The sequence below is a fragment of the Mastacembelus armatus genome, chromosome 18 (genome assembly GCF_900324485.2).
Source record: "Mastacembelus armatus chromosome 18, fMasArm1.2, whole genome shotgun sequence".
In the NCBI taxonomy this organism is placed as follows: domain Eukaryota; kingdom Metazoa; phylum Chordata; class Actinopteri; order Synbranchiformes; family Mastacembelidae; genus Mastacembelus; species Mastacembelus armatus.
Window position 1 is genome coordinate 2,375,000 of NC_046650.1, and position 26,589 is coordinate 2,401,588.

Below are 26,589 nucleotides of genomic sequence, written 5' to 3' on the forward strand. Positions count from 1 at the left end.
TAGGTGTAGTGTCTGGAATTTGAAACATAAATGCAGAGGACGACAAGATGGGCAGTGATCTTAAATATCTTACCTTTTGACATACAAATGATTATGGTTAAGGTAACAAGCAACAGATATCTCCAATTCCCCTGGAATCTACTCCTGAGCTTTGGGATCTAACACTAAGATTAGGGTTACCCAGGAGACCCCACTGTACATGTGTGGCAATGATTATGTGTTTGGAGAAACATAATTCCAGCCTTATTTCTCTGGGGGGACTGGAAAATGGCCAGTGCACCAGATATCCCCACCCCATCCTGCCTAAATAGCTGGTTCAAAGACTTCCTGACATCTGGCCACAACAGGCAGTGGTCAGGGGGGAATGGACGTATGGACGGGGGGGAGGGCTGCTTGCCCGTGGGCCTTGTTGACTGATACACAGTACATGTTAGGGAAACATGTTTTCTCACTGTTGTCTTGTTTGTAGAGGGAACACAATGAATACAATGATGTAATATTAGATTGTGTAAGTACATACAAGGGCCTATAAAGTACATTACATGAAACCTGCCAGCCTGTATCAGGTTGTATAACAGATCAACAGAACTGGCATCAAATAAAAAGTAGACATAACAGTGTAATTAAGGTTCTCTGAGGGAAATGAGCAGGGCACAGGAAGATCCACGCTCGATATCTGAAGTGGTAATTTTCACCATCGCCTTGTTTCCATTTTCGCAGCCGTCTCAGTGAACTACTTGTCAGATACAGAACCTCCCAGTGGTTGTGAGATGCAGCAGTAGGCACCTTGTGTGGGCAGCGTTAGGACGCTGTGATTATATATTCAAATGTGAGACACGGGCTATAAACACCGTATGTGAGTCGTCACATGTGTCCTGTACAAGTCTTCGGTGTTAAAAGACACTGGGAGAGGAGGGGACTCACACACCGGCTCTGACAGGATTACTCAACACCGACGGCCTGTGCATTATAAGCAGATAACACAAGCCCGACGCTGTTACGACGTTACCACGGAACGAATTTACTTTTTGGTTTATTTTTGGTGCTGTCTGTCTCCCGCCTGCCAAGGACAAGCAGCTGAGTACAGGCAGGGGAAACGCAGACTGATTAAAGCTCTGAATTAGTTCAGTGTATAGTTAGCCAGAACCACCCGGAAACTAAGACAACGTTTTTTCGAAATAAGTGCTTAGTTTTTCCCCTTAAATTCAAAATGCGACACATAATAATAATCATTATAATAATTATTATTTTTAACACTGAATTATCAAGCAATAATAATAATAATAATAATAATAATAATAATAATTATTATTATTATTATTATTATTATACAGCACTACAGTGCGTTACTATAGTCTACACTTGAGTAGCCTATGTATTGCATACCACAGCTGGGCATACTGCCGTGTAGCCTGATAAATACATAAACTATTATAGCTTTATATTTTTTATGTGAAATGTTATAAAACCAACCAAGAGCAAACTAAATCAAAAAGATGGCAAATTCTCACAGCTCTTCCAGAGGCATTTGGTTCAGTTAAACAAGGAATCAAGGTGATGGTTTGAGAAATACTCAAAAATGGGAGTTGTGTTCTTTTCGTCCCTGAGAAAATCTGTAAACATTTATGTTCTCCTAGTATTAGCCACTAGTTGCTGACTCTATTTTTCAAACCTACACACAGGTTGACAAATGTTAAGCTGATAATCATCTTGACAAAAAGGGTAACATTATATATATTGACAGTTGAACAATTATTGGTCTTGCCAATAAAACAATTTTGAATTTGTTAAGGGTCTTGTGAATTCAGAGATAACAGACGTGAAAGGATTACTTCTGGGTTTTATTTTGAAACAGCCAGTAGGAACCCTGGTATTTTAGTGTGTGTACCTTAACGCTGGTACCTGTCAAGCGGTCTCCCGTTCTCCTCAGTGTTGGCCGAAATGCCGGCTCGCCACAGCTTCATTGGACTGAGTGGACTAGTATTCATTGTGAAACCTGTTTTATCACTGCCGGCGATATAATGGCGCTTTTAAAGGTGATCCTGCCCTAAAGGACTGAGTACCAGCACACACAACATTTATCTCTGGAAACCCGGAGGGACTTGTTCTTTTCTGCAGCGCTTTGCCGACGGAATGGGGGCTGGATGAACTCAGAGTCGGACGTGGATAGAGGCTGATTTACCAGGAACAACAGGAGGAGCAGAAGCCTGCAGTAGCCTGATATAGTGCTCATGGCCAGCATGACCTACATACCACCGAGCCTAATGGACGCATCTCCAGGACATCTCTGCTGTAAGGACACATTAGACAGCAACTGAAGTGCTGCTCATTCTTGTACCACAGTAATAAGTGACCTTCATTTGATCTGCTGCTGCAGAACTATGCATAACAAGACATGAATGTGCATATGACTGAACAAGATAATCATCCATACATGTCCTATGCAAAGTAAGTGAAGACCGACACTATGGTAAGCTTTGCATGCTAGATGTTTTGTTGACCTTGTGTAATGCACTGGCATCATTGAGGAAACCAAAAAAAGGGAAATTAACCAAGCAGATGGCCTGAGGCTTCAGGATTCTGCACTCTCCCTGCCAGTCTCTGTCAGTATATACTGCTGGACAGCACAGCGGCTCAGCTCTGTGGATTAGCCTACAGCGCACGAGGCCTGCAGTGGAACCAGGATCAAAAGTCCAAAGAAGAGCAGGGCTGAAAGATCTTTTTGAGCTAGAGCAGCCTGTAGATGCCTTACCCACTCATAAACAAAAGGGTGTATGATAGTTATAACTAATTATGCTGTGATCAGCAATAAAGTCAACAGCCAAGCAATAAAAACTGAGGTGCTTTGTAAGGAAGGTCAGATCCAAATAGCCGTATTTGGCTGTCACCTACAGAACGTTGCCATCATGCTTCTGAACTGTGGGCAGCCATTACCTCTTCTGAGGCATACTGATGTGCCACCTCGGGTTACAGAAAACTTCATCCTGACTGGCTACCGCTTCCCAAACTACAGCCTGAGGGATTGCTTATTATCAGCATTCAGGCCGACCAATGAAACAGGCAACTTCTGGACGCATTTCCTCCCAGTTTTCATTTTTTCATACTATTTTGTGGAGGTTTTTGGTTTGGAAGGTGCCCCCCACAGTGACACACCATTCTTCTATCCAATGTGGAACTACTTTATTGGGGTGTTCTGTCTGCTAATGGCAAGCAGCATGGCCCACCTGCTCAACTCTATGTCTCTGGTGGTAAGAGAAGTCTGCTTCTTTGTGGATTATGGCACAATCAGTGCCTACACAGTTGGCTCATCATTGGCATACTATTACTACATCCACCCTCGGGCAGGGATCGTGGAGACAGGAGAACACAACACCTCCTATATGGACTTGAAACATGAACCTCCAGGGGCTCCTCCATCATCCTATGCAATCCCAGAGTTCAGTGTGTTCTTTGAGACCTTCTACATCCCGTGTGCATGTGTTGTAGCAATCATTTGTGTCCTATCTTGCTGCAATACCCGCCAGAAGTGGAGGCAGCATCGATACATCATCCGGACCCTTGTTTTTCTCCTCCCGTTCCTCATCTCTTCCACACCTGTCTTTTACCGCCTTCTCGCCAGATCGCCTTATGCCACAGCCTCCTCCTCCTTTGCCGCTTCCACCACCATGTCCAACTTCTTCTTTCGCCACTGCCTCTGGCTGCTGGTCTCAGCTGTCTTCAACATCAGCAAGTTACCGGAACGCCTGGCCCCAGGTCGCTTTGACATCTGGGGGCACAGCCACCAGTGGTTCCACTGCTGCACATTTTTGTCCATTCTTGATGAACTTCATATGATCAAAGCTGAGGTGAGAGCCATGCTGCTTAGCCCAACTCTGCTGCTGCCCCCTGCCACTTTATCCCGCCTACCTGGACCTACCATAGCTTCCACCTATGGGGTGATGCTCCTCCTCCAGACCACCATTGTAACCATCATTTTGTGGTTCTCCTGGCGCGCCAACTGCATCTATGGCCCTCAGAGAGACCAGCTAGCAAAGGAACGCCCCAAGAAGCACCTGAACTGATCACATTATCATCTCGACTGTGAACAAAGTTTGCACATGCATATAGAGCCATGCCACAAAGAGAAGCGCACAAGTAAAACAATATATCCCTTCCCATTTCAAATCCCACATATGTTCCAACCCCTTTTGGGAGCATTTTTCAGGCTTTCATAGGGGGAAATTGGGGACAGCAGGAGATAAAAGGATTATATTTTGAGCTCACCACAGGGTGGCTGTCTGGTTGAGTGGATATTGAAAGACCTTGACAGTTCTTCCCCTGAGCTGCTCCAGCATGTTCCAACAGGATGTCTGAGCATAATAACTACCTCTAGGGGCTGTATACTTGAGAACAGAGGAAAGGTGTTGCTACCCAGGAGAACGCATGTTCCATGTAACATTCGGGTATAGGTCAGCGTGACCATTTAGAGAAGTCAGTGATGAGTTGACTGCTTTCAAGTCTTTCTTCTTGTTGCACTTCCACTTCCTCTGAACTCAGACAGTGTCTTTTGAAAGTTTCCTGCTTTGTCTTCAGTTGAAGCCATTGTTTCATATTGAATTAGTCCTTTCTGACCTTTGTTAACCATACCTTCTCTTCCTCTGACTAACACAAACACAGTCTCATTTCCTTTCTCTTTCCAAGTGACCCATGCAGCAGGAAGTGTGGTGGCCTTGCTGACATAACAGAAATAGCTGAGGTCTCATATCAGTCTTACAGTGAAGCACTTTCAAAGGGCCAGTTGCACTCGCCCTGACATTAAGAAGCCATGCTTGCTCTCTAACCTTAAAGAACATGTAATATTTCTGAAGCATATGATGATGTCTTGCTGACATGTTCTGTTGGTATACTTGTGTTGTTTAGATGTAAAATGTATACATAGTGCAGCACATCTGCTGTTTTTATGGTTTTCATTTCATTGATGACTAGTTTCCCACAGATTATGTGCACACTGCTAAAAGTGCTGTTGTTCAGATTAAGTGCAATGTCAGCATGAAGTTTTCAGCTTGAAAAGTCTACTGGTCTTACATCGAAGTGGTACACACTCTGTACAGGCATGTCTTTTCTGCTGACAGTTCATATTAACTCTATCGTTCAAAAAAAGAGCACTTCTCAATTTGAAGGACTGTTGTTCACAGGTTTTTCATGCCATGTGACATACAGCAGCCCATCAGCAGAAAAGCCATGTTTACAAAAGCGATAGATGAAGTCATGTCAGTACAGTAGTAGAAAAATATCATCAGGAAGTTCCTAGATAGATTTGCACTTGACAGATAAATTAGGTTGAAAGACCACCTGACAGAGACAAACAACCTCACACACTCACACTCACACCTATGGGCAATTTACAGTCACCAATAAACATATTAGCATGAAATGCCCTTGCTAAATCTATAGAAAGTACACCAACCTAAAGTTAGTTATATTAATGACACTTTTCTAAATCAATGTTATATTTCTACTGAAACATGAAGAGCTGTTATTTTCAGCCGGCTGGGTGCACAAACAGGTAGAATATGCTTTTGTTGTGAAGGGATTTTTTCATCTAAACAGGCAGAAAAGTATTAAGTGTTTAATGATCTACTAGGGTTTCAAAGTTCATTCAAAAGCAGAGGCTTAGAACTGTGACTCAAATACCATGGTAATACCTGAGAGGTACAAACCATGTAGATCAAATACTAACCACAGCAGAGAAACAACCATCTGTTTATTCAACTTTTAATTGCATGAAGCAAGGTTTAGCCTTATTGCTAGCAAGTGTGTATTTCTGTGCTGTGGAATAATATCCTGCATACACAAATGTTAGCTCTCACTCTATGTTGAAATACTCTCGTCCGCCTTCCTGTATTGGGTTTGTTTTTTAGAATTCTGACATGACCCAAACCAACAGGCCTGGATTTGTTATGGAAATGTCTGGGCCTGGGTTCGGGTCTGGTTGTAAATTCTCTGTTACTCTTTCTGACTGTACCATTGGATTGTCTGTGTCCTGTTTGTCATGTGTTTTTAGCAGATTCACAATATCAAGACAGAAGGTGTAAAAGAGAGGGAATATAGCCAGTGTGTCTGATTAGCCTGGTGAGATAATGGTCAGTAACAGATACAGAAACTAAGCAAAAATGAATGATGAAATTTAATTTAAAGATTTAACATGTCATTTCTTTGTTGAGTTAATTTGCGCACTGAAGATGGACCATGAGCATCAGTGTTCAGATGAATACTGTTTCTATGTTATCCTGTTGTGTCCTTAGTGATTTTATCATCATGCAGTCTTTCTCTGGGGAAGTTACAAATGTAAACTCTTACTCATATGAACATTTACATGTTTATAACTAATGTTTTGTCACTGTCTAATGTCAGAAATTCTTTGCTTACCACTGTTTTACTGAAAACTGGACATTTGGACATATGCATTCACTTGCACATAAGAAAATGATAATGAGAGGGAATGTCATTTATTATGTATGACTCTGGAATGAGTACATGAGGAATAGGAGTGGTTGTGATAATCATGGTATTAAGGTGCACTTTAAAGCTTCTGTTCCTTTAAGGGGCAAGCCTGCAGTACTGTATTATTTCAAGATATTTCAGGTTTAGGTAGTGCTTTCTAATGAACATATTCATTAGATGATGATGCATCCAGTGGTAAAGCGATGTTTCTACCTCAATACAGAATTTGTGGCACTCTGTTACTGAGAAGAACCATCGCTGGAACAGATTTTGTCCCCTTTGCCCTTTGACCCTTCCTAGACAGTCTTGAAGAATCTGTCAGTGTTTAATCAGCGTTCAGTATGTGAATGTTAGACTTATAGGCTACTGTATCTTACCTAGTGAAAATCTCAGGGGTGGCTGAAGAGTGATGCTAATATATTATTTACACATGAATTTAAATTATGAATTACTACAGGTGGAGGTTAATTATAGTCATAGTGCTCTGTCTGTTAATGCTGAAAAACCCTCCTCCATTGTGTTAACTGATGTATCACATAGCACTAACAATATGGATGATTTGAGTTTTATTATAAATAATAAATTATACAGAAAACTGTTATCATTGTGGGTTTCATTTGGTCCAACATTTTGATCCACAGGCAGTATTGTCAAATTTGTTACGGTTAAGATCAACAGAGGATGAAGATTTTAATGATTTTATTCTGATGTGAAGTAATTCCCACTCACCAAAAAACAAATACCTCTAAAAATGACTGAGACTCATATCAGCCTGACCTGTACTTTAACAGTAATGCTAAAAATCACGATATAACTATTATTATACAATAACTTATTAACTACAAAACTACCTCCATTTCCCGTCAGGGATGAATCAAGTTTATCTTATCTTTTCTTGACATGCTGGATGTGGAACCCCAAACCCTCACATCATTAAACGAAGCAGAGGGAAACAATTAGCCAGACACTGCCCAAACTTCTCCTGTCAAGCTTAACAAACAGTAATGATATGCATTTTATTTGTTGAATCCCAATGAAGCCATTACAGTGAGAATTTGTGGTTTTAGTGACGGTTAGTATTTTTGGCAGCTTCCCATAATGTTGTCATCACACTGAGTTTGTATCTGGCAATGGAAATAGGGCACAGAAAGAAAAAGCATTAAAAGCAGCTCCGTATAAAAATCTTTTTTAAAAGTGTTTTAAATATTTTTTTTATACTTGCTAAAGAAGGTCCAGCATATTTTAAAGGTCTTGGTGAGGTTCTGTCTGTTTTTAGTCTTTATGCTAAGCCAGGCTAACACCTGACCTGATACACAGACCTAAGATTGAAATTTATCTTCTCGTACTAGAAAGGAAGTAAATAATGCTATTGCCTCAAATGTTGACTTATTTATTAATGAAACTTCAACTGCCCTGTGTTTCTAGCATGCACTGACCAGTGCCTAGCATAGCTTGAACTTAAAGTGTTAAGTAGATTTTAATGTCAGTGGTTTTAAAATATTTGAATAATTCAAATGTTGCCAAATGAGTTTGAGTCCAGGAACTGATTTCCACACCCCTTGCTTTTTCTGCGAATATGCTGTATTTCTGTGTGAGTGTATGTGCACATGCTGTGGGTGTATTGGACTTTGTCTGGGTCGTAATGATGGGTGAAACATGGAGCACAGACAGAAGACCCTCCACATGTACAGATCCTTCTAGATGTTGAACAGAACAGCCATGTCACCAAGAGTACGCTGCTGAACAACTTCATAAAACAGGGAAAGAAAATGTTTTGCAGCTGAGCAAATGGGTGTTACAATTACAACACAAACAAGAGGTCTCTATTAATTCATCTCTGTTATGGACTGCTTCATGGAGAAAAAACAATAGCTTTAAAAATAAATGATGAAAAGATGATCAGCTAAAGTAACAGGAGTATGTAGCTGAGCTCAGAATAATGAAGAATTAATAAGCGGGGCGACAGGCTGACAATGAAGGTGTCAGGAGTCCATCTCTGTTTTCACTGTGGTAGTGTTCCACACAGTTTACCCTGCCCCCATTAGCAGTATTACTTTCTTTTTTTACTACACACATGGTTGCAGAAGTCTGTGAACAAAGACGACCACATTTTCACCGTTCGCAGGTGGTTAATGGTGTTAGCCTAGTAAAGAGTATGGTCAGAAAAAGATACAGCTCAAATGGCTCTTTGCCACCAGAGAAAAATGCAGGGACAAAAAACCACAGTGTCATGTTGGACATGTAGTAGGTACCAGTGTTAGTGCTAGCTTCAGCATAAAAGATGTAGAAGATGTAGTCTCAGGTCTGCAAACAATGAGTTGCTTTATTTCTGGTGGTTATTTCAAATCTGGCTGAATTCTGGTTCTCTGGTTATACGTTTCCTTAAGGATCTGTTCCTGTGCATCGTATTCTTGAACTGTAGTAGTAAACATCCTGTTACATTGTTGATGGCCGTACCACCACCACAGGTGACTTCAGGTGGATGATGTGTAACGATATGTGTTTGTGAGCTGGCAGCATCAGGACATCACACTTTGTGGAGGCAATAGGTCAACAACTGTCAAACATGACAGATTTGGGGATTTGCCCTGGCACAAAGGCATAAAGTACAGAATGCAGGTCATGATGAAATATGGCATCAACCTGTTGTTTTTACACTGTTAATGGTATTAGAAATAACTGATGAGTTGGAAATGCACAGTACAGCTTTTCCATACTTGACTTTACTGGCTGGAGACCTTCAGAGCTCTAGTACTTTCTTTTTTCAGATGTAGTGGGAGTGAAATAAAACAAAGGTGGTGATACTGTGAGCATTTCAGGTCAGATTACTGTTTGTACTGCAGTGGCACATGTAGAAATTCTTACATGAGGTGGCAAAAGGTTTCAGTACAGCGGCATAAGAAGGTGGCATATGGTTCTTAAGATAAAATAAAAATACAATTCTACTTCCATACATAAGACTCACAAATCTCTTTTAATATATTTATTCTTACATTATATTATTAAACACTTCGGTCATAATCTTAGAGAAAAGGAATAAAACCCGCCCATATGTGGGGCAGCTGCCCCCTGTTGATCAGCTACTGCTGTACCCTATAATGTAGCCTGCTAGCAGCCCCCTGTAGCAGCTAATGTGAGCAGTTGGCCTAAATAGAAAATGTTACCCCTTAAAATGAGACGCATTGGTTAACTGAGCCAAAAGCTCTCCGTTCCTGTAGTAGGGATACGTTTTTTTTTAAAAATTGTACAATAGATAGAAATTGGCTTAAAAATGGACTTTCTTCTCCAAACATCTTCCAGTTCTCTGACAGAAACCCAGGATCAGTGTTCAATCAGCCTGCAGACTATTTATGGAATAAAAGAGCTTTGACGGACTATTTTAAGACTCTTACTCTCCAAAAAAAGAAAAGCATTCCAATACAGATTTGTAATCTTGATGTTGAGGAGCCAAGAAGATGAAAATAGTAGAACACATATTTATATTCTTCCCTTTTACAAATAAATACAAATAGAAATTGTAACTCCAGAATGACTGCAAAAATCATATTTTATTCCATTTTTCAGTATTATGTGGTTTAATGCATTCGGATTATAAACAACATGGAAGAGTCCAAGAAAAACATGGTCTTTTTGGAAGAAAGAGTGAGAATCAAGATTTTAAGACGTGTTTTAAGGCAGTCAATGACATTGACAAAAGTAGGTTTACAATAATGTCTGAAGAACAAAGAGGTGTATTTTTATCCCTTCAATCACAGACAGAAAGATGAGGAACATTACAAAAATGTCGGGTCGTGAATTAAAGAGACAACCTGGAGATGGCACAGGGGAAATCAGTACAAACAATGCTAATGTGTGAAGTTACTGTTACTCTAACACACATATTAACATTCTGCTCTCACAGTGATTCATTCGCCAGTAATTATCATCAACATAACAGGAAGGAAATTCACCATTTGGGAGTTTTGTGTGTCAAACCCTGGGTCTTATTTTCAGGATCTTGGCTTTCATTTGGCTTGAGCTCTAACAAATGTGCTGCACTTTGTTTTACCCTGAAGTATCTGCTGCTGTAGATATTGCTGAGTGAAGATACAGCTACCTTGTTCTTTCCACACATTCAACCTCTCAGTACAAACCTCATGACTGTGATCATCATCTCTATCATAATGAGTGAAACATTAACTAGTCACACAATAGCAGACATTACAAGTAATGAAACAAGCTGAAGTGTCCTGTCACTCTGTATCACGATGAGACTGGGAATATAATTCATTACATTACATAAAGCAAAGTTTTGCTGTGCATCTGGAGACAGACTTGACTGACTGACTTTACAGTTCATTTTTTTCATCAGTTGATATTGTAGTGAATTTGAAACCCAGCTCCACTACTTTGGTTCAGATGTAACACCACAGATGAGAAGTAAAACCACAGGGAAATGAAACCTGGGGAGACATCTGACTGAGGTGAGGAAATGTCAGCCTGCGTTCCTGTGGTATTTCTAAACCAAACATCATACCCTGCTTATCTTTGTGTAGCAGCATTCTCAAAAAACGACAATAGTGATAGATATTGTGTTTTCTGGCTGTAAATCAGCTCTGTGAATGGCTCTTTGCACCAAACATGGAAAATGATTGTTATTCTGGGACGATAATCTTCTGTCTGACAGTTACACTGTAACGGATTCTAGCAGAGAATGAAATGCTCCTCTCCTCTGTGCTGTACTTGCTGTGTTAGTTTTCAGACATCTTGCAGACCATGTAGTTGAGGATACCTCCGTGGCGGAAATATGCCAACTCCACATCTGTGTCGAACCTCATCCGCACTTGGAATGTTTTTCCAGTGTCAAGCTGTCAGGGCACACAGAGACAACGTTGTCACATTATATGATGAATAGAATTATGTTTTTAATGTCCAACAAACCGCCCTTTACGCACTTTAATGTTGACAATCATCCTGGGTGTGAGCTGCTCAGGGATGATGATGGTGTAACGCTCTCGGCCGGTCAGGCCCAGGCTGTCAGCATTGTCTCCTGGGAGATATTCGAGAGGAATCACTCCCATCCCAACCAGGTTACTGCGGTGGATCCGCTCATAGCTCTCCGCTAGAACTGCATTAACACCCTTAACAAGAAAAGAGTTAATTATTGATCCACTGAAACACTAGCATATTCTGCTAAATCTAACTCCAAATCACAGCTCTTTAAAAAAACTGTCACAAGAGCAAAGTTCCATACTGTAGTCACATGATGCCACCCATGACAACTGGATTTATGCACAAAATCTTCTCCTTGTGCCAAAAATAGGTAATTATCAAAATGACCTCTGCTTTGACCTTCCTGGGTGCTGTGAATTTGTATTTTCTGTCATGAATAGGAAAGTGAACTTAAATGATTCTCACCAGAAGAAAAGGCCCTTTGGCAGCCCAGTCTCTGGAGCTCCCTGAGCCATACTCCTTCCCTGCCAGAATGAGCAGAGGGACACCGGACTGCCGGTATCTCTCTGCAGCATCAAACACATCCAGCTGGACAAAAAGAGCACAATATGAAAGAGTTAGTACAGATATAGTATATCCAGCATCAGTAATGTAACACAGCACTGAGGCATCTGTTTCAAGCTTAAAAAGAAGCTAAAATTTCAGCCCCTCTGTATTCTGTGAGCATTTGGTCTATCTCCATATGAATGGGTTTCCCTGCTTATTATTATGAAAATGAGAGCGACAGCTGACACAAAAGCTTTTAGTTGAGATCAGAGTGGCACAGCATGAGAATGACACTGGTAACAGCAAAACGGACCGTTTCTCCAGTTGGCAGGTGAATGGTTTGCGGTGCCTGCTTGTTCAGGAACTTGTTAAAAAGACGGATGTTGGCAAATGTCCCTCTGGCCATCACAGCATCGTTACCTCGACGAGAGCCGTAAGAATTAAAATCTCGAGGGGTCAAACTGTCAAAACAGACCAGAGGGAAATGGAAAGCTTTTACAGGCAGTTTAAATGTAGGTTGTGATAAAAGTTCACTGCTCTTACATTTGCTTTAGGGCTTTCCCTCGTTATCAGTCTAGAGATGATTAGTTGGGTTAATGAATGTGTATTGTTACTTCCACTGTTTTTCTTGATACATAACACCATAACTGAGATGTTAGGGAGGAGATAAAGAATAAACATTTCTTATGACAGAGAAGAAAGGTATGTAAGTGTGCTGTCACTGCAGATATGTTTATGTCTGCATTTCACAGTTAGCTGAATTCTATTTATATCTCACTGTGACACTAAAAATGAACAAAGAGAGGTATCCTGCATGAAGACTGCTGCTACAGTTGAAAGCAGTGAGGTCACCCACCCTCTGCTGGTCAGGTAGCGTGCTGCAGGGCTGTTCCTGGCAATGTTCCCTGCAGGAGAAATGTGGTCTGTGGTGACCGAGTCTCCTAAGTTCAGCAGCACATAGGCATCATGTATGGACTTAGGAGGCTGCAACTTCATGGTCTGAATAAGGACAAGATGATACGAGATTTGACCATGGTGACCACACAACAACAATACATACCATCTGATGCTAAGACACTATTGTCTGAAGCTGGGGTGGAAATAGAGAATAACCTTCAGGACAGAAGTGGAGTGGTTTTACTCAGCAGTAACTGACAACTGTGGTAGTTAGTTGTAGATAGTAGTTATTGGAAGTCTACAGCTGCCAAAATTATACTGAAAAATTATACTGTATTAAATAAAAACATTTAAAAAGAATTATTTTTTATTTGTGTTTACATAATGTTGCAAAATAAAAGATATACATAAAAAATTACATTTTCACAACCAGACATATAAATGTGGTCAAAATGAAAGGAAAATAAATATCTCTTAGAGAAACTATTGTTCTGAAGCTAAATTCGTGACTCTAATGCAGATCATTTTCATGTTTCATTTTCACATTTATGTTGCACACTGTCTGTTCATTTGACAGTAAAATGAAGTCTGTTTTATGTTTAACTTCATTAACATTGTGGCTGTGCTCTTCCAGTTTTGCTCTGGACTATACTATTATATACAATTATGTTGCTAATAATTGTGAGCCAAAAAATGAAATCTGACATTCAAATGCAATTTAAGTAAGTAATTTTCATTTTGGTAGTCCTGGACTTCCAGACATAACATTGGTGGTAAATGAAAAGTGGTTGCATAACTTTGAGAAGATCTGTATATTTACCAAACCGTCAAAGAATGGGGGGGACTTGATGTAGGTTGATTTAGGGTCCCAGGTATACAACTTGTCAGAGGGTGCAACCAGAGAGTTCCAGCGCTCATTCACTTTCTGCAACAGCACAGTACAAGTGTCAAAGGATTTATAGCAGTTACACACCTACTGTTCATTTACTGTGTTGGAATGAATTCAGTTTACACTACCTCAATCTTCTCATAGACTTCTTTGAACATTGATGGGATAACAAACATTCTCTCCACAGCCTGGATCTCCTCTCGTGTGGGCCAGATGTCCCTTAGGAAAATCTCTTTGCCCTCAGAGTTGATGGCTACAAATGAGGGAGTTGACAGGAGAGTTATATTTAAAAAGTCTGAAATCTGGTTTTACGTGGTGCTCAAAGCACGTGCATGCCTGCAGTGCTGTTAGACTGAACCAGCTGCAGAGGTGAACTGTGTGGAGGAAATGCCAATACACAGTCATACCCCTGCTGTTTGGACTGGATAAATTAATGTTATTGTTATTTAGTCAGTCAGTGTTCAGACAAGCTACGATATAGCTGTTACCATTGGACCAAAATGTTGCTTACTGATAAAGAAGAGAAATTAAATCTCTTGTTTGTGTCTTATGGCCTCTGGTTAACATGACTTAGAACCTACTTAGTTTTATTGAGCTAGATTTTACAGTCAATATGACAAGTGATATTTTTTTCAGTGACTTACCAATGGGTTCTTTCTCAAAATCTATCCTCACAGTGCCTGCTATGGCATAGGCGATGACTAGTGGTGGAGAAGCCAGGTAGTTTGCTCTGGTGTTGGGGTGGACCCGCCCTTCAAAGTTTCTGTTCCCTGACAGGATGCCTGCAGCAACCAGATCTCCCTGAAAGAAAAATCAATGCAAATGTCTCCAAATACTGTATGAATGTGTGTATTACTGTTAATCTAACTTGTGAGGAAAGAGATCTATTTTAGGAAACAAGACAACAAAACAAAGGACAAAGATCACTTTCTTTTCTCTGGCATATTCCGCAGAACAATGTAAGAATGAGAAATACTGGAAAAAGAAGAACTGATGTATGAAGAAAACAAACTAAAAGAGACAGGGGAAAAAAACAAACTCTTATTTTAAACAACTGGTACCTGAGTAATGGCCTCCACCACTGGCTCTGGAAGCGGCCCACTGTTGCCTATACACGTCATGCAACCATAGCCAACAACCTCAAAGCTAACAGGAGAGACAAAATGACTGTTTACATGACTGCATATCATGTGTTGCTGTTTTTGTTACCTGTGCAGAAGTATGGTGAACAGATGTATTAATCAGTTTGAGCACAGGAAGTTCTTCACAATCAGCCACAGTGTTTAAAAGCAGGGCTCTAAAAGCAGTTCTATATTGTTAATGTCATTTGTCTCGATGCATTAGCTGGTTATCTGGTTCCTTATCGCTTTTGTGGCTGCACTGTGATCAGATCTCAGGCAGGCTGTTACATGTTTCCAGGTCAAGGACGCCAATGCTGCTGTATGGACTGCTGAGAAAGATGTCATCGCAGTAGGACAGGTTAGATTTGATCACATTCTGATCACAATGCATTCTGCTTGCATTTATCATTACATTTATGTACATTTATCCTTATTACATACAGATCAAATTTTAACTGTGTGTAAATAGCTTCTGGATGCTCTTTTTTACTTGTAGTAATCACCTCTTTAACATATCTACTGTAGCTGTATTTGCATACTGGAAATTAGTCAGCAGGACTGCTTTATAGCAATAATGAATTTATGAATCTGATATGTTGTTGCATTTAATACACACTTTTGAATCTCACAAGGAGTCCTGAAATTTGACAAACAATAAACTCAAGATTAAGTTGAGTATTTTACAACTGAAAGATTTTTCTGGTTTTAGAAGTATACTTGTGATCAGCTGAGCTTCTTGTGGTTGATGGAAAAACATTCTTGGCTCAAGGTCCATGTGCAAGCTTTTTCCTGGACTTCCAAGTGTATCTCAGTCTTCCTTAGCAGACATTTGCTCATCTGCATCAAGTAGCCTACTTTGTTACACAATAACAGATCATTGTAAATATCTAAGTACATACCTGTATTATTGTATAGAGTACAAGCATGGTCTTTATATGATTTACATGGCAACAGAGCAAACTTTATCTGAGAAAGACCTATCTGTTTCTTTTTACCACAAACCCAATACAGAGACTAAAACTAACAGTAAATTTGGTGTATCCAGAACCTGGATTAACCTGTTGGCCTGTGTTTTAGACCTCAATGGTTGACTAAAATATACTATTAAAATCACATCAGTAAGCTGCAGTGAGCAGATTTCTTCCTCACCAAATATGTAAGGAACATATTTTACTGCAATATTTGTTGTATCAAATTTTGTTAAGGACACATGAGTTGTCTTTTATCCTTTAATCGTTCTATGTCTGGAGCTAGTAGCTTGTGAGAAAAATACTGTATAAGTCAAAGAGCAACAGCTGATACTTCAGTATGTCAGATACATTAGTCATTATTTCATTTCATTCACGTTGTAGTCTCTGTGTTTCAAACATCAAATCACCATGCTCACAACAACAGCTGTAAACATCTGTAGGATTATCCATATATAAAAACAACACAGTGGGATAATTCATTTGAGCAACCTACCCCAGCTGAGAGAGATAGTCCATAACACCACTCTCCTTTAGGTAGTAGGTAACCACGCCACTGCCAGGTGACAGACTGGTCTTTATATACGGCTTCACACTCAAGCCACAGTTGATTGCCTTTTTAGCCAAGAGTCCTGAAAGAACATTCATCTTGAAAAACTGTGCTAAACAACTATGACAGTTTCTAAACAAAACCCCATGTTGTGATATTCCTCAGATTCCAGTAAGAAAATGTACACACCAGCTCCAAGCATGACAGATGGGTTACTCGTGTTGGTGCAGCTGGTGATTGCAGCAATGACCACTGACCCGTGGCTTAATGTATATTCTTTCCCATTGAACTGGAAGGGGACTGCAGTGCTGTGGTGCTCAGGGGCCACTTGGAAACCCTTGAAACCTTGCTGAAAACATCACAAACCACGATGAATTGAGTTATTATCATGGGTTAACAAGTGCGTCAAAGGTAACAGCGATTAGGTCATAAACATTCATTATATCATTAAGTTAAAAGTCTGACTAAAAATAGCTGAGAAATAGGTGGCCACACTGGAGTGCGAGTGCCCAATAGCATCTGCTCTTGGAAGCTAAGCGGTGCCATGCCTAGTTACTACTTGGATGGGAGACCAACTTAAAAGGCCAGGGGCCTCTATCCTCAGACACTGAGGTTGTGTCAGGAAGGGCATCCGGCGTAAAACTTGTGCCAAATCTACAATGTGGATCAATTGATCCACTGTGGTTTCCTCGAAAGGGAGTAAGTTGAAAGGGAAAGAAGAAGAAATATAGCCGCAAGCGGCGATGATCGGCCCTCGCCTCGAGCGGAGCGCCGCCCCCGCGAGCGAACCGCGTCCACGAACGAACCACCTCCCCAAGCGCCCCCGCCCTCCAAATCGACCGTCCCCCAAAAACCGGCGGACCCCCCAAAACCCCTCCCCCGAGGAGACCGCACCTCCCCAAGTAGACCACGTCATTCAGCGGACCCCCACAGACCCCTCTGTGCCAAATTCGGTACAGTTCCGGCAAAGTACATGCAAGAACATAGGGGGCGCCATCCGCCCCCCCCCCACACCGCCCCAAGTAGACCACGTCCTCTCCTGGAGCCCCACGGAGGTCTGTGCCAAATTTGATACAGTTCTGACAAAGTAAGTGCAACTGCATAGGGGGCGCTATCCGCCCCCCCCACACCCCCCCAAGTAGACCACGTCCTTCACTGGACCCCCACGGAGGTCTGTGCCAAATCTGGTACCGTTCTGACAAAAGCTGGACATTTTGCAAAATTCCCATAGGAAACGAATGGCGAGATCCGGTCATCGCCAAGGCAACCACATGCAAATTAGGGCATGGGTCCGATCGGCTTTTATGATCAGGATGCCCTAAAGGATGTGTGTGCCAAATCTGGTACAATTTTGACAAAGTAAATGGTTTGGTTTGAATGGCAATTTTCAAATCGTTATACAGGGGGCGCTACCCATGGGTCTAGGTGACGCTGGCCAAAAATGAGCTCGATCGGTCAAAAGCCCAAGGAGGAGTTCGAAAGAATACGAGGTGAGCAAAATCAACGAACTCAATGACCTCGAGATAAACCCCCAGCTGGTGGACTTCCTGTCGGTCACACGACCGGGACACAATAAGCTTTTTTGCCTGGCCTAACATGAAGAAGATGTGTGCCAGGTTTTGCGACTGTACGATGAAAAAAGTGTCACATGACTTCCCATAGGCCCAATGTATCTCGACCTCTGTCGGGGGCGCCGCAGAGCCATTCTTTTGAGGTCGTTTATGAAACCCATAAAATATCAAATTGTGACGCGATTCTGAGGGGGGTGCAAATTTTGGTGAGTTTTCACACACGTTCAGGGGGTCAAATAAGGCTGTAAACGCTTCTTCATCCCTTGCCCATTGAGCGATTATAATAGTCCCTGCGCTGGGACCTCGGTCCTTGCTCGGGCCTAAATAGCTGAGAAATATCTGATCAAAGGACAGGTAAACAACATCACAGATCTGTCCAGACATTGAAGCTTTTTTCATAAATTCATTTTATTTCATAAATTTCTATCAATACCTGTCTTAGAGTGACCAAAAGGCTGAAATGGACAGACTTAGTCAGTTTAGTATGGCAGTACTGTACACACAAGCACGTATTGATATGTACCTTTGCTCCTAGGCAGGTTTCAAAGTCTTTCTTCATGTCTGAAACTGGAACTCTGTCTTGGGGCCTTTTGGGGCCACTGCAACATGGAACCACCGTACTCAGATCCAACTCCACAACCTGAGAGAGGGACAGGCAGAGAGATAGACAGAGGAAGACACGGTTGCATTTTATTTTCCATTTGTTACATTTGTTTCTTGCATTTCTGTACATTATGTCATTGTATTCTGCTTGTGTGCTATAATAATATGGAGGTAGATTCTACTAGAATCGTTTTTGTCTTTTGTGTCTCATATCATGGTACAACAAAAAATATCCTGGGGATTATTTAAGTTTAAAAGCATTTGTTAAGGCTGACATTTTTCTCTGATGGGCTGAAAAATCAAACAAAAACTGGAATCGAAATGACATCAACACTGACCTGAGTAAAATCTGGATCCTGAGAGACATCACTATAGTCTCTGAACATGGCTACTGTCTTCAGGTACTTTGTAATGTAGGCCAGCTTTTCTGCTTCTCGCCCTGAATCCACACAAGGGAGACAAAATGTAGAAAATAATCACTTTTAACACATGACAGTAAATCCACCAGCTCCACCATGCAACATTATTTCTATACCCTAGAGCTGGACTCTCACCGGTCTGCCTGAGGTATTGAATGCTGACGTCGTCCACAGGGAAGAAAGCTGCGGTGGCTCCGTACTCTGGACACATGTTGGCGATAGTGGCCCGGTCAGCGATAGATAGCTGAGCCACGCCTGGGCCAAAAAACTCCACAAACTTCCCTACTACACCCACCTGACGGAGGTGCTGAGAGCACAAGTACAAAGGAAGAACATAAAGTCAGTAATGCTTAATATGACAGAAGTGAACATTGTGATATAAATATTTAATGAAAACTGATTGTAATTACCTTGGTAACGGTGAGGACAATGTCAGTGGAGGTAATAAGCTTGTCTGGGGTTCCGTGCAGCTTGTATCCCATCACCTCAGGCAGTACCATGCTTATTGGCTGACCCAGCATAACAGCCTCAGCTTCAATTCCACCAACACCTGAAGTTGTGACAACAAATCTTATTAAGGACTTAATAATCATGTCACAGTTCAAGTAAGCTATTTATCATTTACCATTTGCTGGAAGCTTATTCGCACTGCACAACTAAATGAAAGCTGGTGCAACAAAATCACAAAATGAACCTTTAAGTTCGGGTATTTAAGGTATTGCTCCAACATTATTTTAGATGCTCTGATAAATCAGAGGGCTTCAACAATACAAAAAATACAATATAAGTAGTTGGCAGCTACTGTATTTTTGGGACTATAAGTTGCACTTTTTTAGTTCTCTGGCTTGTGTGACTTATAAAGTGAAGCGACTCAATATGTGTTAATCTATGGTCATTTTGTTGAATACTCACTAGCATTAGATGGCACTCTAGACTCAACTGAAGATAATACTGTGCCGCTGAAAAAGTGAAAATGCTTACAGTCATGCTAAACTATAAATATTAGTGTAACTCAAGTGAAAATGACAAAAGAAAGAGCTATAAGATACACTTTATTTACCCCCGCAGGTAATCATGTAGTCAGTTAGTAGTGAGAGTAGTCACTAGTCAGTTGTCATCTGCCATTGGCTAAGGTGTTGTAGAGCCTGATGGCAGTGGGGATGAAGCATCTCTAGTATCATTCAGTCCTGCAGCACAGTGAGGTGAGTCGTCGATCAGGATGTTGTGAAGCGGATGGTCAGAGTATTCCTGGACAGTCCCTACCTTTTCTCTACTGCAGACTTTAAACTGCAGGTAATAAAATATGCAGCTGAAACAAAGTTTGGAGTGAGTGTCTGCATTCAGACAACACGAGAGAGAGGAGGACACGCTACTTCATCTTTCCTCTGTAGTTGGTGGAGTTGTTTACTTGACATGGAGGGTTATGTGTTCGGGAATGCACTTCTGTTTGTTATGCAGAGCCTACATTCTACATAGGATCATTTAGACTATTAGTATAATTAGAAAATGCAACTTATACACTGAAGCAACTTATATATTTCTTTTTCTGTTCACCAAAATCGTTTGTGCTAAGAGTGATTACTAATCCGGTGCAACTTATAGTCCAGAAATGAGTAATTAAATTGTTGATTAGTTGGGTCTTATTATGTATCTGTTTGAGATGGGTTAGTATGTCACTGAAACAAGTCAAAACATTTGTAAAACAGCAACAGTAGAGGATAGTGAGTGTGGTACAGCACAGAAAAGTGGATCAGCAAAGGTTAAGTGGTGACGCTAAACTGCTTGCTTACATCTACAGTCTTACCCCAGCCGAGGACACCCAGGCCATCGATCATTGTGGTGTGGGAATCTGTGCCCACTAGGCTGTCTGGGTAGAAGTACCCATTGTGGTTAAACACCACACGGGCCAGATACTCCAGGTTGACTTGGTGAACAATTCCTGAACCAGGAGGAATGATTCGCATGTTCCTGAAGGCTTTAGAGCCCCACTGGTAAGAAAAACAAACATATTTAAAGGCTAAAAAAAAAGCCCACTAGAATTTAATGAATGAATTTAATGATGACTTTACAGTTGGCTTGTAAACTTTTCATACCTTTAAGAACTGAAATCTCTCTTTGTTGCGGTCAAACTCCAAATCTTGGTTTTTCTGAAGACTATCAGATCTTAAGGGGGAAAAAAGCCAGGAGTTGTATTTGCACGTTGTTGTATTTTGTTTCAAAAGAGAATAACATCAGTTATGAGGTGATGGTGCCACCGTGGAGAGAGTCTGATGAACCTAGTCTTACTTCCTGTTAAAGTCCACTTGGATGGAATGATCGATGACAAGGTCAGCAGGGCAAACTGGATTAATTTTCTCTGGGTCACCACCTAGTTTCATCACTGCATCACGCATGGCAGCAAAGTCCACCACAGCAGGGACACCACTGAAAGGAAGGTATAAAGACAGGTTCTCTCCACTTACCAGTATAATCATTTTGGTTTTAATTACTTTATGTTTCATATATTTGACATACTGAGTAGTTGGTAAACCTCCAAGGCTTTTTCGGCATGTTTTAATAGCTGTGCCACTCACTGTGGATTAATCCACACTTTGTCCTCTAGTTGGTATTTTTGGCAGCAGAACAGTCAGTGTGGAGTTGAATCAACAAACTATTGTGAGTGTGATGTGTGTGTGTTCATGGGGGAACATATCATCCAGTGCAAAAGTGTGTCTTTTTTTTACAACCTTGGAGCTTTAACATTGCTTGCTAGTCGGATAGGTTTATTGCTGGTTTGTATCTGTACAAGGGATTTATTGGCAGTAATTAAAAATTCAAGAGTGCTGCCACTCTTGTACACCATTTTATACATCACCATAAAAAAATCAACCCAAAGCATCACAAACTCAGACCCTATGGATCCTGGATCCTACAGTCTCTACAGTGAACCTTATTATGTTTAAAATAGACACTACCACATGAACGTCCACATCATTCAGACTTGTGCCATGTTTAAAGTGATCTGTAAATGTAGCAAGCTCTGAGCTAGATTTTTTCATTATTGTGGAAAGGTGACCAATGTGCTTTACTAGGGCCGTGCCATATGGAAAAAATCTTATGATAATTATTTTCATATCGGTCTGTCTATATATATCACAATATAAACCAAAGAATTATTTCAGTCAAGCTAAAAGGTTCCTTTTTACTCCCTTACGTAAAGATATAAGATTAATTTTGGTTGAAATATTATTTTCTTTTAAAAATTTAACATGGCAAACATGGTACAGCATACAACTCTTTTTCAAATAGTTACCGTATTTTCCGGACTAATAGTCACACCAAAACAGTAGTTAGTTTTAGCAAAAACAGCCTTATTGAACAGAAAAAAAACATATATAAGTCGTATTTATAATTATGCTAATTATAGTCTAAATAAGCCTATGAAAAACGTAGGCTAGGCATAACAAGTAGTGTTAAACTCCACCAACGCCAGGGATACATACTTTATTACCTACAGTTTGAAGTCTGCAGTATAGCTCTTTCTTTTGGGTGACACTTACTCTTGTGTTACACTAGGAGTTTCTTATTTCTACTTTTTCAGCGGTATATTATCTTCAGTTGAGTCAAGAGTGCCATCTAATGCTAGTGACTACTAAATTATTGTAAATATACATATACAAGTCGCTTCGCCTTATAGGTTACACTATAATCCAGAGTGCTAAAAAAAAGTGTGAATTAGTCTTGGAAAATATTATATATATATATAATAAATAAAAGAAATAAATATATTCTGAACAGTCAGAAGGCCTTAAGTGTTAAAGGAGAACACACTCAATTTGGTCAACTCTAAAATAATAAAAATCTTAATTGGTAAATCTTAAATCTACAACTAAAATATTAAGAGAAAAAAGAAACTAAATTCTTTGGTCATTTCCAAATAAATGATGTAGGTCTGTTTGTCAAGTGTTTTAAAGGACCACCAACACTGGCTTGGGTCTGGGACTTTAAGGTCTTAGAGGATGGCACTGCTTTAGGTGCTAAAAAGGTTAGTTGTATTAGCTGTTTTTAGTGGAACATTTGTATATTCTTGTCAAATACACATCTATGTTTTGCAGTGCACGCTACTCTGCTCATTGTCGGACTTTAAATTAGTGTCGGGGCGTATTGTGCCGATGCTTCGAAGCGTGTGTCGAGAAATCCAGGAAGTGTTTGAGCGCGTATCAAGGCTTGTATTGTTCACTGAGAGTGACGTCATCAATGACATTTGAAGCGGTTCAGGAAGTGGTTCGCATTTTGACGCGATGCATTGACAGATATAAAACCCATGGAGTCTCCACATAGTCAGAGAACTCATTTCAAAACAGAGGAATCACTTAACACTGTTGAACAAATACTGTTTTTAAATAAAAATGAATGAAGTGCCCCCCTACATCACTTGCACAAGCACCTTCACTGCCCTTGTATGTTCATAAGTAGGGCTGTAACGAGGAAATCCATGAATTTGATTACAAAAAATCATCGAGGCAAAAGACGACAACATGGTGCAATGTCTGTATTGTAAAGTATAACTGGCGAACCACAACAGCACTTCGTCAATGCTTCAACATCTGCTCACCCAGCAGAGCCGACAAGGTAACGTCATTGCGAGGTAACCTGTCGTTTCTGTCATGCATTAAATAGTATTATTGTTTAAAAATGCAAAAGTCTATTTTCTCTGATTACTCAAGTAATTGCTAAAAAGTTTGGTAGAATACTCGACTTCAAAAATGATCGATAGGTGCAGCCCTATTCACAAGCACATTCATATTCTTCTCCTTAACAGTGCCAGAGTTCAAATATGATTTTTTCAAATATTGATGTAAAGCAGAAGGTTCATTCTGGTATGTATACTACTACCATGCAACATTGATTAGAATGTACCAACCAGGAAACTCTTATTGCACACAATTTACAAACAATCACAAGCACGTTAATAAGGAGAGACAAAGACACATGGTTGGAATGGGTTACTATCTTGTGCTCACAAGAGAAAAATGCATAGTTAAATGAAAATTAATTAATTTTTTGTTCCTGGCAGTCATTATTCCCATGCCCAAACTGCGGCAAGATAGCTTTGAGAGTATGACATACACTTAAAATGACTACAAACACATCTACCTGTCTTACAGTCTTTGACCAGCAGGGGGTTTTGTGTGCACATGAAGCCCTGAGATATGAACCCTTTTGTGAACCAATTGACTGCAAGGTTACAAGGCTTCATAAAGCTTCATCTTGCCATCACTACTTTAAATATCTCCACACTTCTAAAGCCTCAGACCCTTGCTCTCAACAATGCTCTCGTCTTTTGAGCACTGGGCTGTGTCTGTTTGGGTGTTTTCATCATTAAGTTGTTGTCAACATATCCTGATCTGTTCCTCTTCTCTTTAACTAGGCCCCTCTCCTGACATACTAGTTTACACTGTGACAGCAGCTCAAACACCAGCATTTGCTCTTCCACGCTCTGTGTGTCAACCTAATTGATGTGCTCTAACTCTATTCCAGCCACATTGGTTCAAAGCAGAGCTATATATCCACTATATCATTGTCATTGGCTGTTTGTGTTTTCTGTCAAAACATGGGCAGAATGAGTTATATTGATGTTGCATCGACCATGTCTTATATTTCTTTCAAAGAAATGTTATATCGCAATAATGATTTTTATTGTTTCATTGCCCAGTGTTATGCTCAATCAGACTTGGAGCTGCCATAATCATATGGTGTCAGAGTAACCTAAAGGAATGCATATCTAAAAGGGGCTTATGTGTAAAACTGGTGGATACGCCCAGTTCAGATGCCTTTCAACACAGCAGTACACGGTAAAAGGCGTCATTGATTCTTAATAGCATACAGAATACCTCACTGACATTTTGATACCAAAGAATAATGTAGACATACGTAAAGTCCTGGAGGATGACACGGGCCGGTCTAAATGGCACCTCCACAGTTTGAGTCTGGGTCTGCTTCCAGTTGAGGATGCTTTCTACATCTGTGCGCTTCACCAGAAACTCATCACAGTTCCTGACAGCACTCTCCAGGAGTACCCGGATGGAGAAAGGCAAACGGTCTGAAGAAGAGATGGATAGTGAACGTCTGTTAAATATATGCTATTATAGGTTTACAGTTACACTGGCAAGAAGTGTCTTCATTCGTTCTTGTTACCATATCTGGAATCTCCAAGTTTGCAAAGATTGTAAAACTGCTGCGTTGGATCCTTGGGGTCCAGAGGTTCAACTAAGTGTTGAAAAGGATTCTTCACAGTTGCAGACATCCTTCTCTAATCTACACAAGGACATATAAACAATAGAAGCTCGTTTTTAATACAGTCCAATAAATAAAGAAGCAGGTGAAATTAAATCATTCTTTTTTCCCCAAATGTGTAAATTTCAGGACGTGGCTGATAGAGCTGAGGGTCAGTGAACTTGCGTTAACTTACGTAAACCTTACGTAACAAACTCTCTTCAGAGGCATGTTAAAACGTTAAAGGCAGAAATGTGCAAGCGGCCCCTTTCTGGAAGAGTCAACACAGATGGAATAAAAACTGGTTTAACTAGAAGGGATTTTCTGGAGTGAGGTGTTAGTGTATCTGTGTGAAAGTTGAACCGATGAACAGAGCACTGCCTGGGCCTACGCACCCAGACCGTCCACATATTTGGTTGTTTATATGAAATTCAGGCTGACGATGATTTGCTGTAAAGGATAACTCCAATTATGATACGGACATTATCCCCACCGTAACCTGGCCTTCTGACCTCAGCTGGCACTAGCTATTAAGACAAAGTTGAGCAGCTACAAACGCTTAAGCTTTGTATAAAAAACAAAAAAAATAAAGAGTAACTCCACAGTGACATATTAGCATGAATGTGACAGCCAGACAGCTAGCTTGCGACTAAACTATAACAATACTGTACGGCAGCGTGTATTAGCTGCCCTGTACTGCGGAACACAGTTAACGAAGCAGCTGATAGATTGTCGTCGGATTTAATATCTTACTTCTGTGTACAGGAGAGGAGACAACGCAGACCACGACCGTGTGACCTACTCAATTGCAACGCTAATCTCGTAGAAAAAACGACTTCCGCCTGCAGCAGCACAGTCACTATCACTTCCGCTCAAAGTTGTTTTCATAATAATAACACTGTATTTACGTGTTTGTCTATTCCACAGACCTGGGAATAGCAACGCATAGAAAATATAGACACAAAATCGAAAGCCATTACATTAGTTCAACTATGTATTAAAGTCACTTTCTACCTTCAGAAAACGAAATTACACCTCGTGACCTTCTGGTTGGTTTCAATTATACTCCAACCATGGGCTTCAAAATAAAAGTACTTAATGATATCCCACAGAACCGTAAGCAGAAATTTCAAAATAGACTACACCTCCATCTCTTGCTGTCTACCTACAGAAATTTGCCTTATTCCAACTTTAAGATGTATTACTATTTGTTCAAATAATTGTATATATAAATATATTAATCAATTTCAAAGGTTCTTGACCATCCTCGATTAGATTTGATAAAGTGTAGGCTACTTGAGTAAAACCTTTTTTCTCAGACACACTTTCTACATTTTACACCATACACATTATTT

General features: G+C 40.5%; 2 protein-coding genes across 2 annotated transcripts; one reads left to right on the forward strand and one right to left on the reverse strand.

The window, feature by feature from the left end:
* Nucleotides 1-1,828: 1,828 nt before the first annotated feature.
* paqr9 (progestin and adipoQ receptor family member 9) lies at nt 1,829-7,151 on the forward strand. Its single transcript, XM_026298587.2, has one exon. It carries the CDS (start codon nt 2,775-2,777, stop codon nt 4,059-4,061), a length of 1,287 nt encoding a protein of 428 aa, XP_026154372.1. The 5' UTR covers nt 1,829-2,774; the 3' UTR covers nt 4,062-7,151.
* Nucleotides 7,152-10,129: 2,978 nt separating this feature from the next.
* aco1 (aconitase 1, soluble) lies at nt 10,130-26,090 on the reverse strand. Its single transcript, XM_026292196.1, has 21 exons — nt 25,988-26,090; nt 25,157-25,276; nt 24,893-25,061; nt 21,266-21,403; nt 21,073-21,142; nt 20,784-20,967; nt 19,390-19,529; nt 19,115-19,286; nt 18,899-18,999; nt 18,481-18,597; nt 16,576-16,735; nt 16,333-16,468; nt 14,809-14,893; nt 14,392-14,548; nt 13,876-14,000; nt 13,679-13,783; nt 12,818-12,960; nt 12,275-12,422; nt 11,881-12,003; nt 11,418-11,603; nt 10,130-11,330 (listed from the first exon to the last, which is right to left on the reverse strand). The coding sequence occupies exons 2-21, from the start codon at nt 25,263-25,265 to the stop codon at nt 11,214-11,216; spliced, it is 2,685 nt and encodes an 894-aa protein (XP_026147981.1). The 5' UTR covers nt 25,266-25,276; nt 25,988-26,090; the 3' UTR covers nt 10,130-11,213.
* Between the last annotated feature and the right edge of the window lie 499 nt (nt 26,091-26,589).